General features: G+C 35.7%; 1 protein-coding gene across 3 annotated transcripts; it reads right to left on the bottom strand.

Moving 5' to 3' along the window:
• Window positions 1-3862: 3862 nt before the first annotated feature.
• On the bottom strand, window positions 3863-16629 carry LOC113303320 (MAP3K epsilon protein kinase 1-like). 3 transcript variants are annotated; one of them, XM_026552349.1, is made up of 24 exons: window positions 16295-16627; window positions 16051-16185; window positions 14899-14919; window positions 14327-14400; window positions 14133-14223; window positions 13970-14053; window positions 13676-13777; window positions 13232-13363; window positions 12969-13040; window positions 12452-12558; window positions 11012-11126; window positions 10444-10836; window positions 9850-10164; window positions 9731-9772; window positions 9000-9179; window positions 8806-8889; window positions 8601-8692; window positions 8414-8497; window positions 7071-7906; window positions 6463-6857; window positions 6225-6359; window positions 5522-5928; window positions 4920-5034; window positions 3863-4347 (listed from the first exon to the last, which is right to left on the bottom strand). In XM_026552349.1, the coding sequence occupies exons 1-24, from the start codon at window positions 16352-16354 to the stop codon at window positions 4171-4173; spliced, it is 4248 nt and encodes a 1415-aa protein (XP_026408134.1). In that variant the 5' UTR covers window positions 16355-16627; the 3' UTR covers window positions 3863-4170. The 3 variants fall into 3 exon arrangements, with proteins under 3 accessions (XP_026408134.1, XP_026408135.1, XP_026408136.1); XM_026552350.1 differs by having other exon boundaries at window positions 4171-4347; window positions 10444-10830; window positions 16295-16629; XM_026552351.1 differs by having other exon boundaries at window positions 4171-4347; window positions 9871-10164; window positions 16295-16628.
• Between the last annotated feature and the right edge of the window lie 3913 nt (window positions 16630-20542).

The following is a 20542-nucleotide window of genomic DNA, read 5'->3' as shown; positions in this document are numbered from 1 at the left end:
ACAACTTTGTTCTATAAATCACTTTGTGTTTGTGAATCACGGTTTAAGTCTTGAGTGTTAATGACCACGATTATGCTTACAAGTTCATAAGGAATATTTTCCATGAACTATAATTGTACACGGTTCTGGTACCTTGGACCAAAGTGTATATTCTTATGTGAAGTTTCAAGAAACACTTCTCACATGCTTACATGAATTCCTAATAAGAATTTCATCTGAACTGAGAAAGTTTTTCCTTGAATTTCAAGTTATCTTAGCCTGAATTCAAAGCTACATATAGTCTTGAAAGTCTATAAATAAAGAGACTCAAAAAATTGGGAATTTCAATCCTTGTCATTTCTCCATTGCTAGAGTCTTCCTCTATTAACCTAGGTTTCTTATGAGAAACATAATTAGGTTTACGACTTAGATACTTCACTTAAAGATTCGTGAAGCCAGGTCCGAATATGTTTTGCCTTATAGTTCGTATATACTGGCCTTGTCTTGTTGATTGTTGAGGTTTTCTTCAATCTCCAATCAGGAACGAGATAGATAGATAGATAGATAGATAGATAGATAGATGGATAGATAGATAAATAGATAGATAGATAGATAGATAGATACCGCAAAGTTCTCTCCGTCTTAGACTTTGTGATTCCTCAAGATAGATATCTAAAACTCTTCTTTAGTGATCGGTTTAGATTGTTCTTGAGAGGTGGTTAGTAATCCAAGCTTCTTAGCTAATTGAGTGTGAGTACTCTGGATTATGAGGTTTGCTATATTTTTCTATTGCAAACAGTTTTTCATGCCTTGATATAAACGATCTAAAGGGAAATCAAAATGGCTTGTTTGTTAGAGGAAGATTGGTATCAAAAGTCTTCACTTAGGTTGAAGCAACTCTTAGTATGTAAAGGACGTCATCTAAGGGATTCAATTACGTAGACCCTTGCGAGGTTCAAGAGACGTAAGGAGCATGACTGTGGCTGAATTGGTTGGAGGGTTAATTCGATTTTAACTGCATACCAGTCCGAAGTATGATAGTAAGCTAGTGTCTATAGCTGCTTAATACAGTTTGGTGTTCAAAAGCTGGACGAGGTCTCGGGGTTTTATGCGGGTACAATTTTCCTTGTTAACAGAACTTCTTGTGTCTTGTATTTTTCTTTTTCCGCAGTATATTGTTTTATCTTTATAATATAGGAATAAGACAAGTAACACATATTCAATCTAGTTAGTTTAAGTCCTTATTAGTTATGATCAATAACGAGACCTGTTCTTGTGGAACTCATATCTTGAAAAATAGATAACAAGTTTCATACTTGGCAGAATTCAGATCCTCTTGATTTGGATACGACTAGATTGAACTTGGATATTGATTTGTAAGATAGTCTGAGAACTCTTATACACAATCAGGTTTACAGAATTTGTCGTCTAGACATATTGATTGTGGAAGAGAAAGAGAAAAACTCTATATACATTCTGTTCAAGGATCTTTAATCTAGGTCGTGAACGAAAAAAGTTAATGGTGTACTTAGTACCCTCTTATTTTTAATTTGGTTCAGCGATTAACGACAAGATGACGAATTGGTCTCGAATAAAATGAGGGAATTTTTTTTTTCTCTTGAGTTACAATCGACAGGTAGAAAAGAGATAGAGTTTGTGTTATGAATTTAGAGATTATTTTTAGGTTTTATTAGTGAAAGGGTATGTAGGGTATATACTTGTGTCTACTCATAGCCACCCCTATTAAATGGGTATAAAAGAATCGTACCGAGTTAGTGTTCATCAGCCCTCTAGTACTTTAATAAGGGTTGATCTCATTTAATTATTAAGAGATAATTATTTTAACTAAACTCATGGTCCTAAGATATTGACCATGACGATTATCCAGATGTCGTCATGGTATCGTTATTGATCATGATAAATATTGTAAAAGTCATCATGATTAAAGTAACAGACCAAAATGATTGTTCATGCACTAAATTTTGTGGAAATATTAAAAGGTCATGATGGTTGAAATTTAGGATAACAGTGACTGTTAAGAAAAAATTTGACCAGTTCTATATGAAATACGAAAAGAATCGTCCTAATCTTAAAATATCGACGATGATGATTATTCTTGTGTTGTCATGGTGTCTTGATTATTCTTGCATTGTCATGGTATCGTTATTAGACCATGACAATTATTGTAAAAATTGTCATGGTTAACTAACATACTATAACAACTTTTCAAGCATCAAATATTTCTAGAAAAAACTCTAAAAGTCATCAAGGTGCAGATTTTGGCCCATAATGACTTTTGCGGTAAAAACTTGACCCATTCTAGTTGAATTATTGAAAGAGTACAGTCCCAAGATATCGATCTTGTGGATTATTGTTGTATCGTGTTGTATCGTCATGGAAATGTTACAAGTCCATGAAGATTGTTGCAAAACTTGTCATGTTTAACTAACAAGAAAAGGAAAAGAAAAATAAATAAATAAATATATACATATATATATATATATACATATAAGAAAATTTAAAGAATCTAAAAAAATAAATTAAAAAGAAATAAAATGACACGTACCAAAGATAGAGAGGTAATAAGGTAACTCTACTCCTTTTAGATGTAACCCGTTACAGGGGTGGCATGGTTTATTAGAGTGACAACATTCTAATAGGATAAAAAGGGTCATTACATGATCATTCAAGGTGTCCCTTATAAAAAAATACTGGAAATGACAAATTAATCCCAATAATTGATAACCTAGTTTAGCGATGATAATAAATTTTAGTGTTAATGATTAATTTCACTTATATTAACTCAAAATCAAAACCAAAATCAGATTTTTAGAGTTAAAAAAAAAGTTTAGAGGAGAAGGTCAATCTCAATCAATTGAAGAAATTAACCAACAAGATGACGAACCAGGACCTGAAAATGACCGGGAATACTTCTAAATTAGTCCCAACTAGCTTTTTGTTGCTCAAAGTTATCTAAAGTACGTAAAAAAATCATTTTTTTTTTACATTTTCAGAGCTAATTACGGTTGAAATTGTGCTCATAACCAACCGTAAATCGAAGTTACGGTTCTTAAAAGATGAACTACCAACCGTAACTGGTTAAATTTGAAGAAAACCCAATCGTAAAGCCAGTTACGGTTGGTAACTAAATGCTCGATACGAACCGTAACTGAGTTACGGTTCGTAACCAAATGCTCGATACCAACCGTAACTGAGTTACGGTTCGTAAACTAAAATGGTTACCAACCGTAACTGAAGAAAATTCTCAGATATAAGAACATATGGTTGGTAATTGAACTATTATCAACCGTAACAACATCAAAATATCCAATTACGGTTCGTAATTGAGTTAAAATCAATCGTAACTCACATAAACCTAGAAATTTCAATTTTCATCTAAAATCTTAATTTTCTGTAGAAATTAAACTTAAATCGAACAAAATAAACCAAATCGTAACTGGGTTTTCAAAACATACCTCATATAAGTCATTACACTACACTTGACTAATTTTCGAATCGTCGATTAATCGAAGACGATGAAATTTTGAGTTTTAATGGAGGTTACGATTGATGGGAGGAGGAAAAGAGAAGAAAGAAAACAAATTTTCAATTTAGCTTTGATTTAGGTTAAAAATGGGGATGGTAATCTAGTTAATTGACACCCCCTATAGGACATCCCCTAACCAACTAGAGGGACATTACTATCACACTGCCGCCCCTATAACAGGTTACTTTTAGATACCCCTTAAAATTGACAGCCCCGGTTAAAATAAACCACCTAATGGACTACAGAATATTCAACTGCAGTCAACTTGCATAGCCTTTTCCTATTTCAAACCATGATTTGTCAGGATGATATATATGTAGAAAGAGGGAACGAGAATCAAATAAGAAAACCTCTATTACATTAGAAGATTAACAATCTATAATCAGTGTTGTTACATTATACACAACTCGGCTAAAACTGAAAAGGAAATCGACAATCATGTGTTTTCAGCATAAAACCCAAACCACAACTCCAAAACTCACACCCTAAATGATACTTAACTGCTTTGCTGTTCCGTTTTGTGCGCATATGAAAAAAAGAGATGGCACAAATTAAATAAACATTTGAGCAATTAAAATTAAAATTGAATTACATTAAAACCTATAAAGTCGAATATACAAAGAAGAGGGGTAGGGAACCCGAATTTACAGAACAGTGTTGATGTGGAGAGCTTTGAGCAGTGCAGTAGCCATTTGTTTCACTAAGACCTGGCCTCCATAGCTCTGCCCATCTCTTCGTTCTTCGATTAAATTTTGAAGCTTTCGAGGCAGTTCATTTTCAACAATGAGTTGTTTTGGCCGTGGATGGCACTCGTACACAGCCTGTAATTACGGTTCAATAAATGTGAGCTACCCGGAATAAGTTTGACACTATGAATGAAATGTGAAAATATGAATTTCATCTTGATTTCCAGTCACTAGATTGTATGAACTTAATTAATTTGGAGGGTGGCTTGTATAAATCTACCAGAATAATAGGGTGGAAAGGTTGCATCTTCAAAAATTCATAAAACTCTTATTTTAGCCAATTTACATAACTCCATATATTAATCTACAGATTGCACCTATACCTCCAGCAAGTTTACATTAAGTCATCCTGCCAGTTATTAATAAATTTTGCTTTCATAGGTTAAGCATAAGATAAGACTCAATGGGATGGCATCCTTGAAAGGGATCGACTATTAGAGTCTCTAATATCAATAGATAACATGGTGGGTCTTGGTAATCGCGGTCAACAAGATTGCACTCCTTTGATAGGGAGCCTTTTGGTTCTTTTGAAAACACTGACACACAGCATCGATTTCGTAACTACTTCCAGTCTAACAGTAAAGTTGGGTGAGGCTTAGTGAGAATAAAAATAATGAAAATGGGACAAGCAAATTCAGGGTATTCACCTTAATTAGTTTTAGCAGGTTGAGGCGAGCAATAGCATCTTGATGATCCAGTCTTGATATGAGCAATGATGTCAAGCCATTAACAGCCAGCGTTTTGTTGATTTTTTCTGATTTTCTGCATTCCAAGATTATATTTTACATTAGTTATGAAGATCACTAAAAAAAAATGAAGCTTCGAGGATCAGGATATCAATTTGCAAATCATAGCAGAGTGACATCTCATCTGATAAGCCAGAAGGTTCAATTAACCTAAAAACAGGATAAGTTTGTCAGACGTTAAAGCACCCTACTTAGCAGCTCTAGAATTTCACAAGACCAACAGGTTTACACCTGTAATGAGAACAAATGTCTCGATGATCACCTTCTGAAAGGTCTTCTTCCCTACACACCTTGTCATTTAATGAAAAACAACAGGTGAGTATCTAATAACACGACATCCCTATCCTCGAACAATATCATTGGATAACTTCTAAGCTAAGGTATACCGTTCTGCTATCTAGGTAATGAAATATACCCCACTTACTAGAAGATGTGATGATTCATGCAGAGACCAAATTTGAAAACAGAAAACAAACGAAAATTAAAAATCTAATAGTTATTACGTGATAATTTTCAAGAAAGGCTCCAGTATGTGCACAAATTGTTGCTCTGGACAGCCTTGGAAGAACTTGACCAATGTGTGAACTGCTTCTTTCTTCAGTAAGGCTTGTTCAACTTTCTTGTTGTCATTATCATGAGCCAAGCAAACTGCAAGAGAATCTAATGCAGTCACTGACCACAACTCGTCATCCAGTAATCTCAGGTACACATCCAGCCCACCATGGGCCCTTAGTTGCTCCCTTGAATTCCGGGAGGCGTGAGCCATGTCACAAAGTAGAGGCAGTGCACATTGTTTCAAGTGTGAATCTGACATTACAAAATGCAACAAATGTGGAATGATTCCGTTTTCAGCCGCTTGCTCTTGTCTCCTTTTGTTTATCTTACAGAGATTGAACAGCGCATTGAGAACCTTCAACGATAAAAGCATAGTTAGACACACTCAAAATGTGTCGCATGCAATATGTCTGCAGAGGAAAAAACAGCAGAAAACTTCCCTAAATTGTTCTGTACATACACATCAAACTATGATTTCTAAATTCTTAGCCAAGATTCTGTTGATCTTAATGCAGTAACGGATCATGGTTGTGAACTGACTATTGATATGTTCTAGAATATGGAAGAGCAAAACAACTCAGAAGTATATGATTCAAACAGCTTATCAAGTTTCCCTAAACAAGAGACATAACATTATGAATGAAGACCCACTTCATTATGTATTTGAGATATGAGAGGCCCTTCCTTGAGTTCGAGGTTTGGGATTAAGTGTTTGATTGCATCTGCCCGTTGTAGACTCTCTAAGCAATTTGGATCGGTTGACAAATGATTGATGCACTTCAAAAGCTACACAAAAAAGAAAGCAACATTATTCACCATGTGGTGATTAATTAAAAGAGAGTGAGCTGAAACTAAAAAACGAGCAAACACCGCATTATTTTTTACTAACCTTCAAAAGAATCGGAGGTTCTACCCTATTGAACATCTGAAAGAGACGACTAAGCAAACTCTGGGTACACATATAGACCGATTTAACAGTTGTGTCAGCTCGAGCGAACTCAAGCAGAAGGTCTGCCACCTTTTCAAGATACTCTCTTGCCACATCGGCATTCAATGAAGATACCATATGGGAAAGTAACCCAGATGAGGTAGCACTTCCTGGTCTAGCATTCAGAACTCCGGAACCAGATAGTACCCCTGATGCAGTTTGAGATGCAACACCAGATGTTGAAGCACCTCCTTCATTAGTTATCGGTGGTCCAAGCTTTTTATTTGAAGCCTTGTGTGACATCCTAGGCGTAGTAGATTCTGCATATCCATTTTCTCTTCCAAGTCCAGAAACCTCTGTAGAAAATGAAAGACAGCTTTTCAACTCTATCGACTTAAATACATTCAGCTGCGCCTGAAACTCCAGGCCTGACTACTATTAAGGGGGGAAAAGCATCTATATGGAGAAAAGAAGAGATGGAAGAGAAGTGGAAAAGAAGGAGAATATCCCAATAATCATTGCAGAAACCCTATCAAGTAGGACAGGATAAAGAAAGACAAATGACTTACCAGCGAACTCTGCCATCAAGAAATCTAGTTCGCCATTAGTTTTCCTTTCTGTGGATGCATGTAATAGAGGCAGTATACTCTCATGCCTCTCAAATCCAGAGAGGTGACGTACATACTCAAGCTGGCCAGAGAAATGTCGAGAAGGAGGTTCCTTGTCCAACAAGCTAAGAAGAGGTCGAACTTGCTCTTGCTGAGAAACCGAGCTATTAGAAAATCCATTGTTTAGAGGCTTATCAGTAGATGTACGGCTTCCGGAATAAGATATTCGTTGTTGTTTAATATTGTCAACTTCTGTTCGAGAAAGATCAGATTTCCTTAAGTCCAAGTAGTCCCAGTCCTTAGAGGATCTTGCAGCTTCTTTAGTACCATAATTTTCAGCGTTCGTTAGATCAGGCAACTTAGAAGCTACTGAAGCTTCCATTACAGCCCGGCTCGACTGTGCTTTATCATTATCACTAGGGGAGTAGGAAGCTGAAGAACGAGGTGGTTCCGCTGTTGCTCCAACAGACAAAGGATGGTCGATAATTCCATGATTAACCTTACTTAAATCAGGCTGGTCGGACCCAGAAAGTGTAGTTTCACTCTGTACTGAAAGCGGATAAGTATAATCCAGCGGTCCAGATCGTGGCCGCGGAGCAGAAGCATCTCCTAATATAGACGTCGCACCAGCACAAATCGAGGCTAGTCGAGTTGCCTCATTCAAGCTGTGAAGGGTGTTGATGAGCCTAATAAGGATTCCATTCTTTGCAGCTATGCGACAGAAATCGTTTCTGGGTGTTGATTTCTGGAGCATAAATACCTGCCACATTCCATCTACAGCAAGATGGACCATTTCCCTGAAGATGTAGAAGATGAAAGTAAAATCAATACACTCCTCAAAAGGAAAACTGAAAAACAATAGTTGAAACATAGAAACATAGAAAAACAATAACTACAACTAGCTATGCTGTGCTATGCATGTTTATTTTTGTATCTTAAGAGACAAATGTTACAAGCATCAAAATACCTAGTTGTGCTACACATATTCAAGTTGAACAAACTTAATCTAGATCATAAATGGACTCACTGAAAACTCCCAAAAATTCAATACAAGATTACAAGAAGATAAATGACTATCCAGAATAAGACTATACAGAATGAGCATGTGACTTGGTGAGGTTGTCCTTCCAATCAGGTCATTTTGGAACCAAGGAAATCTCCTAAACCTAATTCCTTGTACCCATATTCTAACCCTATGTGGTTCCATGTCAGAGCATATAAGAAATTTGACCAAGCTGTGGATGCCACTGTCATAGCACTCACCAGAGGATGTAATATATACATAGTCTAAGTTTAGTACAAACCTGTATTTGGCATAATCAGCCTCAAGAAACCCCACCAATACAGGTATACCACGGCAAGCGATGAACATTTGCAGTGTCAAGGAGCTGGACAACAAAACTACAATTAGCACTGCATCACTAATTTCTGGCAGAAATTTATGCATGGTGTACCATCTACACAATTGAAATGTATATATGAGACCTATACCTGGACTGGCAAAGCTGCTGCAAGAAATGAGCTGCTTGCATGCGAACTTCCCTGGGACGATCAGGTATCGCAAAGCTCATCACAATAGGTATCTGTTGTTCAATATGAATAGCATTAAAAGTAGCTTTTTACCATTGTCTTTATAACTTCAAAAGTGTGAGCCTCCTGATTTCAGCATATACTTCTAAGGTAAGAAAGAACTAACCAGGCCAACTAAGCAAGCATTTTCTTGGATGTCACTGTTGTCCTTTATCACCTCATTTATAATTTGTAGAACTGAACAGATAACCTACAAGGATCGGAAAGTTTCATATTGCTCTATCCATTTATTAAGAATTCTTCACCTGCACCAATAATACTAAAAAATATGAAATATAAGAGAGATAAAAAGAGCTATACACGATTTTTCGGAACTTCAAGGAGTTCCATTAAAGGAAGCAATCCATGCTGCTTAACAAACACAATCTTCTGATCAGGGCGTTCATGAAAGAAAACAACGAGTTTCTGACATGATGAGACAATCACATCTTCTGGTTCTTCTGGCCTCAGTGACCCGACTAATCTGCTAAATTCTACAGCCTGCAAAAAAACAAACATATAATAAAATTATTAATAAATTATACGTAAATTTGTGGATATAGCTTTCTTCCTCATGTTTCCTATTTCAGGAAACGTAATTGTTTAGCACTGTACGTTCCTATATGGGCGTGAAAAAACTGGTGTACACTATACGGAAGTAGTTATATTCATTTACTTTTTGAAGAAGACTAAAGCAGTGATGGCACTCACATTTGATTCCCACTAAATCATTCCTCAAATAAGAGTTACAAAATCTAAGGGCAATCATTTTCTACTTTCATAGTTTTCTTGTTAGTTCTACACAAACAAGATGACTCTGATGAAGATTGTGTATGTTACTAGCCATTACCGGAGACGGTTTCACTTATAATTTGAACTCCGGTTATCTTTCTGTTTTTTTACCTACCTTTACTTCTTTAACTAATGCTATCCAGAAAAGGTTCCCTCCTTTATTTCAGTTTAAGAATAAGAAATATTGCAGGGAAGGTACTGTTTTCAGAAGTAAGCTAATACCATGAAGCACATATTTAAGGTTAAAAGAAAGCAAGCACCTGTAGGGGAAAAAGGTTTCCTCCGGGAAACTTTTCGTCTACCTGAAAGACAAACATTCAATTATCTCAGTATCCAATGATTGATCGATCAGAAGCACTTAATAATCATGAAAGCATACCAAAGTGTTAAGATCAATTACATCCTTCCTAAGAACACCCATCATGATACGCAACAAATTCCCATCATTTGTCTGCCCAGGCTCACTCTCCGCTCTTTTCTGAGCCATCTTAGCCTTAAGCTCTGCTGCCAGGTCATGTTTTCCTGCTTCACTGGGAGTCAGATTGCTTTCGCTGATGCGTAACGAGGAAACCGATGATGAGGCTCCCTGAATACTATCCTGAGGATGAAACAGATCATCCAAAGAAGCATCTCCTGGTGTATCACTAAATCTACTGAGCTCATGTCTTCCAGAAACAAGGGATGCCATAGAAGCCTACAGATGAGATGTTCACATATTCCATCAACATAAGAATTAGCTAAATGAGATTACACACCATGAAGAATTTCAAATTAAATGATTCCTAAACTCAGAAATGATAGCACCGCATCAATGTTAGATTGAGGCATCCTGTGCGCAGTGCGCAAGATAAATGCATGAGGGGCAAGAATCAAAGAGAAGAGAGAAGAAAAATCAAAGCTACTAATCTGTGTATATCATGTTACTCTATATTGAAGTGAAATATAGAAGGACTGTGTCTGATTGAAGTCCTACCTTTTGGGGAGAAGCTTCATGAGCCGGAGGTCTAATGGCGGATAGACATCTGTCACTAACACTGGAGCCTCCATGTCCTTCTAGTTCTTTATCTATTCGCCTTCTTGACTCACTAGGGTTCACCTCTCCATTTCCAACCCTTTCATCTGGGTCACCCATATTTGATTGTACTTGCGAACCTTCTAGATTAGAAACAGACACTTCCTTGGTGGACAACAACCTGCCAGAACTATTTTCTATAGACAATTTTTCCTGGAAAGCTAAGGTGGGATCTTGAGCAGGAAGAGAATTCTCTACATCTTCATGACGATCTTTTGAATCTAGAGCTGCATCAGAATTGGTTGTATCAACAGCTTCTGATGGTAATAAATCTTTACTCGTGTCCTCCTGAAGCTAGAAAGATAAACCAAGATATTAATACGATGAACAAGAATCAAATTTTGTCTGAGACATTATATAAAATCTTTTTTTTTTTTTAGTTTTAACGGATTTCGAGGAAGAAAAAAAAAACTCCCCCAACAAATGGGTGTTCTTCTAGTAGAAAATGATCAATCTAATAGATCCTCACCGGTTCGAACTCCGAGGCATCTGTAGGCGTTTTCTCGCCAGAAGGGCTTTCACCAGTGCTACGACCATCTTCATTTGAGATTTCCGTAGTCAGTGAAGCATCTTCCTGTATACTTCTGCAAGAAAAACATAGCCTTGCAATGTTATGATCCCAATTAGTCTTTTACTCAAGTGGTGCATGATGCGCTGGAAACCAAACTAAAAAAATATTACATAAACATCAAACAGAGAACACCCCTTGGTAAAAATAATTGACTAGTCTTATACTGCATCAGAGGCGGATAAAGAAAATGCGGTATAAGCATAATGCATAAATAAACACTAAAATAATGAGATGTCGAACTGCCATGTTCTAGCAGGATGTTCAAGCAGGCCAAGCCTGATGATCAGCCTCGTCATACAACTCATAGACCTTTTTGCTTTCTTAATGAAGTCCAGAAATATCACTAATTAGCAGTTAGGAAGTGGTACCAAAATCCACTTTATGATCTTGCTGGGTTTCACATACTAGAAGTAAGGTGAGCAAGTGATAGACACTCAGTGAATGTCTCCCAAAGCATCTCACAAGTAAGGTTGGGTGTGGCAGCTAGTGTGGTAAGGGGGAAAAAATATGAATCTTCACCTAGACAAATATCGAAAAACTGGCAAAAACAATCAGGTCAAAACTGGAACAAAACAAAGATGATTTAGGGGAAACATAAGCTGAAGCCTCTACAGATAGAGGAAAATGGCTTGGTATCCACCTTCATTTTCTTGGTGCCTACTAGCAGAACCTACTAGCCTGCCTCATCTTTCCTTGAGGTTAAAATAAGTTAAAAGGGTTAGCAGTAAGCACCTTCCATGCACCAGAACATAAAAATCTCCATAAGGGTAACCACGATGAATTTAAAACATAGTGTATGTATGAATACTCCATTCCATGTATTTCCCTGTCACAGTCTCTCAAAGTAAATAGACAAAACATGTAGATACAGTGGCCTACTTTTCACTGACAAAAAGAAAGAATTTAAGGGAATGGAGAAAGAAAGAATAGAATATCAACTATTTAAGCATCTCAAAGTCAAAATTGGTTGACTGACAGGTTACTGCCAGGAAGTGCAAGACATTTCAAAGAATGACATTGCAAGACATTTTCATATTTGTTTCAATATGGTTCATGAAACTTCAAACAGGCTATATGGAAACTCCATCCCATCTTTTATGTCTGTATTGTACTGGCTCAGGCTTCCAAAGTAATAAAATAGACAAAACATGTGGTCATAGATTTGTAGTGGCTTGCTGACATGAAGAAAGGTTAAAAGGGAATGGAGAAGAAAAATGTAGAACCTCGAGTCTTTAATCATCTCAAATGTTAGGTTAAGGCCAGGATTTGGTGCAAAGCATTCAAAATATGGCATGTTCATGTATGTTTCAAATCCACAAAGACTTCCTACCTACATACCTCACTGATCCGCTATTCTGCCGAAGAGAGGACTGCAAGGCACGCCTTGAATTTTGTATCCAGGGATGGAGAAGTAATGTTTTTGCATCTGGTCTCTGTCTAGCATCCTGAAATGCACTTCAGTTTCAGATACTAACTTTTCTGATAACTATAAATCAGGGAATACAAACTAACTACAATCCAGATCAGTAAGTAGATTTCCTCCTACATTCGTTACCCTGTAAGCATGTGAGTGCTCCACTATTAAATAAGCCTAATTGGAAAACTACAAAAGATAACAAACTTGTAATCCCCCTATATCGGGTTATCATGGCACTCTTTATGGTCCTTATTGATTCGATATATCGGTACAGTAGGGAAAGAACATCTGTTACTGATTTGCATGGGAATAAAAAAGAAAGAAAACAAGGGAAACCATTCCATGATTCCATGGAAAGCCAATCGCACGTTGACAAACCACATAGGCAGCAATATAATTAAGATAAGCTGATTCAATTATAATCTAATTTTTCTATACCTTTTTAAAGCAGTGGTGCAAGAAATCTGTGATATCGGGGGATAAGCGATCAGATATTGGAGGATGTTCGTCCTGGAAAGCAATAAACATATGTAACTGATACATTGAAAGTCCCTAATCATATATATCATGCTTCTGAACATACAATTATGTTAATGAAGTTCGCCAACATATCAAACAAGAAAATTTGAGCAAATCTTTTCACTAACGAAATATTGAACAGTTTACACCGAAAAGATAAGACTGAGAAACTGAAGAGAAACCTGGACAATCCGAAAAAGGGCCGGCATAGGTTGAAGATCATAATATGGGGGAACACATGTCAGAAGCTCGATGACGGTGCAACCTACACTCCAGATATCTGATGCAGCACAGACCCCTGACATTTCAATTACCTACACCATATAATGCATCTTATTAGATGGTTAAAACATAAGCAAACATATTTTCCAATAAGATAACTACATCTGTGAAATAAGGCCACCAATCTTCTTTTAATTTGTGAATTTCTAATTCCTCAGTAACGCTAACGAATGTCCAGCAAAGTCAACAGAAGCATATTGTCTTCTTCTTGAGGACAAGTTTACTGAGTGATTCTCAAGTTATAGGTTACAAAGAAGTAAGTTATCTCAATGAACATTGAGAAGCATCTGCATTAGACACCAGAGAAAATGCAAAAATAATTACATATCTAAGAGAGTAAGTACCTCAGGGGCCATCCAGTATGGTGTCCCAACAACGGAATGTGTATTAACATCTGCCTCGGTTAGTTTTGTTGCAACCCCAAAGTCAGCCAGTTTAACAAGACCCTGAGAGTACAAAATAACAAAGTGAATCAATATTCCCTTTTTACAGCGCAGCATTTCATTTTCTTTCTTTTTTGATCAGGAAAATTAAGGGCTATAATTGCTAACTAGCAGAAGCTGACTAGAATTCATCCATAGATTTTAGACTTGGAAGTGTAACACATGTGATTACAGAACAGTAAACTGGAATATTACCTCTTTAGTTATCAAAATATTTGCTCCCTTGATATCCCTATGAATAACACCTTGTTCGTGCAGATATACCAACCCTTCCAACACCTACTCAAAGAGAAACAGACATACCAGTAATTAACAAGAACTTTCTCCGTGGCAATCTACTTGTACCGCATAAACACACCTGGGCAATATAAAAAGCCACCAATGATTCAGGGAAGGGTCCAAATTTGTTTGGCTTGATAATATTTGCAAGTGAACCATTTTCCACATACCTACATAGCAGACAACACTGAGAGTTACCGTATATAGCATTCTGTTGACCCAAGAATCTGATAAATACATTTCTCAGGTAATTAAAAAGTGAGGTATACATACTCAAGGATAATGTGCAGATGAGACTTCGTCTTTAAAGATCCAAGATACTTTACAATATTTTTGTGATTCAAATTCTGCGGGAAGGTGATTACATTTTCAGTACCATTTACATTCAATCAGTAAGCCATCGCATCAGTATATATAAATAATTGCACCACCAGCATTCAGTAAATGTGGGGCACAACTTGCCAGGGGTGTGAATCAAGTTGGGCCACTTTCAGGAAGCCTGTGAGGATTCAGATGCCACTTTAATACAGTGCAAAGTCATTGAGTGATGGATACCAACGATCTGAGTTTGAAACTCGTCAGCACCTAAATCCTACTACACAATGACTATTTTCTGATCCTTGAGCATTCTTTTCTCTAGAAAGAAAGAGAAAGTGGGTAATTTGAAAAAATGAAATATTCAGTATCAAAGACTCCCAAGATGGTAAAGAAGATTGGATCTGATATGTACCACATGTACAAATCCTATGACTTTTTGACAACAAACTGGAAGGATGAGCTTTCCCCATAACTACAACAACTAAATTACAAATAAAAAAAATTAAACAGTAAAGGAAAAGTATAACCTTTAGTAGATCAATTTCTTGCTGAGGCATCAAACGAGTCCACCAAGAGAAGAGAATTGCAAAACAAAAAGAACTAGCGGTTAGCCACAATAAAATACTCGAACGAACAAGTACTCCCTGAAATTCCTAAAAGATAATTATGAAAGACATGCTTTCAAGTTCAGCAAAATGTTATTCAACTTCTCAGCAACATAGCAAAGCAAACTCAATTGTCTACATAATCAATAAAATACTAAACATGGTTTGAAGGGTATATCGAACACAACTTCTGGATTATCGACTTTCCATAAGCCAAACTTCCAATGCCAACAACAATACCTAGACTACTCATATTCAAACCAAACTCTCAAGTAAAAGCTCTGAACCATCCCGATCAATACTGACTTATAACACTTATCACAAACACGAAGTTATGATTCAGCGGGCAGATAATAATCAGACCCAAAAACAGTAATGTAAACACACTCGTTGAACCATAAAAGTAGGTAATTACCGTAATGACATGCTCAATTGTTCACCACAAGATTTCTAAGCATGGTAAAGTTTATGTAACATCAGATAATAAGTTATTAATGTATTCATTACTCCATAGGTAAGGGAATAAGCAATAATAGAACGAGAGAGACTCGACATAACCAACAGAGGCAAAAAAAAGATCCAACCACCAAGAGGGGGATCCAGGTTTAAAAACCTACGAGGAAAAGTAATAAGTACGATGTGGTATGCAGGTGAAGAAAGAAAATGTCCACACTCATCCTTCAACAGAAATAAGGCAGTACATGAAACTGACTGAATATTAAAAGAGAGAGAAATAAATATCATCTATATAACCAACCACGTATAATCGTCATGATGCTCGTTACGATGATGGTGATGCTAGGGGATAATTTAAGAAGTCTAGTCCTACATTGAACTTACAGAAGCAGCACTAGAATACGGGTTAATAATTTCATAAGGAGGACACTCTTTTTAACAATAGCTTGCTCCCATTATTAAAATTAGGTGCAGTTTCAGGAGCAGTCATCCTAAAATATAACCTCAGAACCATAAGTGAAGTAAATGAAGTTACAACACATCACATTCTCCCATAGTTTGTACGTAGAGTTCAAATTTCTAAAATTGAACCAAAAAAGGGGGTCAAATTCAACAAACCATAATGATATTGAGATCCTCTTGAGCAATATTCTCCAATGAAACTTGTTTAATAGCAACAAAATCCCCATTATCCAAATCCAACCCTTTGTAAACTCGACCATATGCTCCTTTTCCGATCTCATCTCCAAGCATCTACACACCAAAATAGACCCCCAATTTGTCAATAATACATCAAAATACAAACCCTAAACAGAGAAATGGAAAGAATTTGAGAATTAGGGTAAAATTGATATATCATTACATATTTGTTGTCGAGAGTTTTGGATTTGTGAAAATGCGAAGTAGTTGCTTGTCGAGACATGATTTCTTGTTCGTCTGTTTAGGGTTTTCTGCAGATAAACAGAAACCCTAGAATTGTTAATACATAAGCAAACCAATCGGCGGGAAACTGGGCGTGATTTAACGACCGGAATTGGCAGTTGGAGGCATCAGCTCAAGACAAACCCTCACAAAACAGGAGTTGGGATTTTATTTTTATTTATTTTCCAGTAATAAAATCGAAATAACCAACCGAGAGATCCGTTATTTTTTTAATAATAAGAGAAGTGGACTGAGAGCTGATTTTTATGTCCCTTTCCTCTGTTATGTTTCTTTGCTGTTTTACAGTATTCTTTCCATCTTTTAAAATGGTCCAATGTATAATTTGTTGTCTTCATGTGGTAGCTGTGAACCACAATTGTATATTTTGGAAAATAAGAAAAAGGAAAGAATCATTATATGGTTAATTTCGCTTAAAGAACCGATATAAGTTCGTATAGTTGTACCTACACTACCACCGAGTGTGTTGACTATTGGATGTTGAGGGCATAGATTCAAATGTCATAAACATGGGTACGATAGGATTTAAGTTGAAGTAAAAAAATCAAATATACTCTTCCTCACTCAAATCAAATCAAATTTATAAATATGGGTATGTGAAGGCTGGACTATCATATTTACTCATTGTATCTATCATTCTTACTTATGAGATGTTATCGAATGATTTTAGTAGATCTAATAGTGCAAAGAAGAAATTTCAAGTTCAAGATTGTCTTGTTTAAACTCTCAGAATATGATTCTAGTAATGGATATTCATAGATCTGTAGCAATGTTAGTCGAGGAAGATTATGTTTCCCGCACAGCTAGTTAGCAAATTCTTGACATATCTCGTTAATGGATAGATGCGCATTCTTCTCCATCTCGGCGAAAATATTTTTCTCGTAAATATATGCTGATAGTGGATTCTTGGCGAAGGCTAAAATCATCAAATCGCCTCTGCTCAGCTATAGAAACACGAGAATATATATGTCTCTGGCCCGGCATCAGAAGTATGAAATTTTTATTTTATATTTCTCAGGAAAATTGGAATAAAACCCTTGTTATAGGCATCTCTGACTGGTCACGTAACATTTTTAAAGCACAAATATATAGAGCCTCGCTCGGTTGAGCTTGTAATATATATATTATTTGTATTGTACGACTCAGTATCTGTTTCTATATTTAAAAAAGTCACTTTGTTGATGCTTTAAAACACTAATGATGCTTGTTGCAACACTTTTTAGATGCTTCATAATTATACAAAATATGTGTTCAGAACCGGTATGGTGCCTCTACCATCATGAGCCTCGTTATCGAATCAATACGATGCTCCTGGATAGATTGCCTACTAGAATAGAGCGACTCATAATTAATTATAGTGTTATATTCATCAATTGAATTCCTAGAAATTATTATACTTTCCCCAAAATATATCACTACTTCGATTTATACCTTTTCTAGGGGGAATTCTATAAATTAATGGTGAATATTTTCCTTGCGAACATATGAACCACCACGGATTTGCCCTGAGAAAATGGCGTGGGTGTATGTAGCAATAATGGTCTTAAGTAAAGAAAATAATATGATCTAAAGAGTATAATGAAGGAAAGAGGAATAAAATAAAATAAATACTATTAAAATGGGTTTTTGTGGGACCGGCGGCATGGCCTGCCCACCTTTTGGTAATTTTTTATTATTATTATTGTTTCCTTTATCTAGAACGTCCTCTTTTTAGAATTTTTATTTTATTTTATTTTTCCATCATATCTTACCACATCTTGCTTCAAATAGCATATGATGTACAAAATGAATGGTCTTTACTCCATTAAAATGAATGGTCTTTAATTTTTTTTTTTTTTTTTATAAACAAGGAACCTTTTCATTAATGAAAATTCGAGGTTACAATGAGTTTAAGATCGAAAATAAGAGAATACAAATTAACAAGAACATACGGTAAAAGTACAATACGAAAAATCCGACAAGAGAAAGAGAAAGTTTACCGGAGTAAGACAAATACAAGTATGAATAACATATGATTAAATCGGAAGAAGAATGATTTTTCTCGAAATTAACTTCCAACCATTTAGTTTGCTTTTCTTCTATAGAAAAATGTGGTCCCAAAGTAGGAGTAATTAGCTCAAATTTCTTATAACTAGTGATGAAGCTTTCGTCATCAAAAAGACCAAGAATCGTCATTAAAGCGAAGATAAACCTCAAAAGAGTAGATAAAATCACCATAACGGTGTACATAAGTAGGAAACATAATAAAAACTACACTAAACTACTAGATAACCTAGAAAATAAGGAATAATAAAGAAATCTGCTCAGATCTAGTCCAAAAATGGACTAGATCTGAGCAAAGAAGGGTTGTTCTTGATGGTTTTGATGGAGAAGAAGGAGTGTGAGAGAAAGAGGAGGAGAAAGTCTTTGATATTTCTGAATCTTGGTGTTTACTCCAAAAAATCCTACTTGGTCTTTCCATTAAAATTATGTTTTTCATATGCAAAACTGATACACCTTGAATGTATTTTCACTTTTTCCCTGCATCTTCATCCATTACGATTTAGTGTACAAACCTAATATAGTATATTCGTATTTAAATTTTGTACAAATCATAGATTTACCGTAGGATATTATATCCCTATTATCGTGAGATAACAACTTGAATCATGGAGAGTCGGGAATTTGAATGGAAAGCACAAGACCATTTTGCCACTACTGCCATATGCCATCATGTGGGAGGTATAGAAGAAGCGTAACATGCGAGAGTACATGGAGTAAGATTTATGTCCATGAAAGAGAGCAAACTTCTGATTATACAAACACTGATTCTGTGGACCTCAATAAAAGGGACCTTTCAAAACTACCCTATTTCGCAAGTTTTATTCCGTTGGGAGGATGTAATTAAGTTGTAATCCGCTTTTTTTTTGTGTGTGTTTCTGCTACATTGTGTTTACATTATCTTTTCTTTTTTAATATAACATTTATAATTTTAAGAAAGGAAAAAGAAACATAATCTATGTTCTTCAATGACATTTGGCCTTTAATTAGTTCTCTAGGATCATCAGAAAGAATAATCAAAATGATGGAGGGGTTTAAACACAGATATATACGAATCTTTGGAAATCACTTATCTCCAAATCTCGAACGCTTGTGGAAATATAACGATAGCTAGAAGAGGGTTTGTATTAGTGTGATTAATAGTTAGCATCCACGGTCCACAACTAATGCAAGGTAGGATAAAGTACCAAACCTTAAGATAATATATTCTTAAGGGGAATTAAACAAAGAAAATACAACGTGAACTTAAAGAAAAGACCATATCAATGATTGATTAGACATTAGCTACATACATGCAAAGAAAAATCACTAATCTTTCACTCGTTGGATAATATAATGCACTAAATGGATAGGGTTATAATATCGTCCATCAATCGATCTTTCCCATAAATAATAATTGGGCGGGTTGGAATAGAGTAGTGAATCATATCTTAGATGACACGGGAACATATCATCAAGTCTCTACTTTACTTTTTCATTTCTTTGTAAAAAACAGCTTGCTAAATTCATTTATGTCTGAAAAGTGAAACTAAAACCCTAGAATTTATTAGTATTTCAAAAATGAGTGGATCAGATGAACAACCTCAACCAACACGACCAGATCCCGATTATCGGCCAGATCTTCGTGCTGGACCAATCGCTAATGATCACCTCAATGATCAGATTTTTCAGTTGATCAAGTCATCTATCAAACAAGGACAATGGCAGTTTAAAAAAGGAGTCAATGAGTGTATGATCTTGTATTTACTACTGTTCTTTTTTTCTTTTTTGTTAAATCTTTGGAAAAGATGCAAAATCCTTCTAATCAACATTTTTTTACTGATGGATTCTTTTTTTGTTTTTTTTTTTTGTTTCATGCTTGAAGGATTTACATAGAGAAATAGTGGAGTTTGTTGTTATCGGGGAAATTAAACTAATAAAATACAACGTAAACTTACAGAAAATACCAGATCAATGATTGATTAGACATTAGATACGTACACGCAAAGAAAAATCACTAATTTTTCACCCATTGGACAATAAAATGCACTAAATGCATACGATTCTACATATCTGATTGTATCCCAATTATATGGTTAAAGCATGTATATACCGTCCATCAATCAATCTTTCCCAGAAATAATAATTGAGC

This window comes from Papaver somniferum, chromosome 8, assembly GCF_003573695.1.
Source record: "Papaver somniferum cultivar HN1 chromosome 8, ASM357369v1, whole genome shotgun sequence".
Classification (NCBI taxonomy): Eukaryota; Viridiplantae; Streptophyta; class Magnoliopsida; order Ranunculales; family Papaveraceae; genus Papaver; species Papaver somniferum.
This window is presented reverse-complemented; position numbering and strand designations above follow the sequence as displayed.

Coding starts and splice junctions, on each gene's coding strand:
- LOC113303320 (XM_026552349.1), bottom strand. CDS start 16,354: ATGTCTCGACAAGCAACTACTTCGCATTTTCACAAATCCAAAACTCTC. Junction 9,773..9,849: donor TAATTGATCTTAACACTTTG/GTATGCTTTCAT, acceptor TTTGTCTTTCAG/GTAGACGAAAAGTTTCCCGG. Junction 4,348..4,919: donor ACCTGCTAAAACTAATTAAG/GTGAATACCCTG, acceptor CCGTAATTACAG/GCTGTGTACGAGTGCCATCC.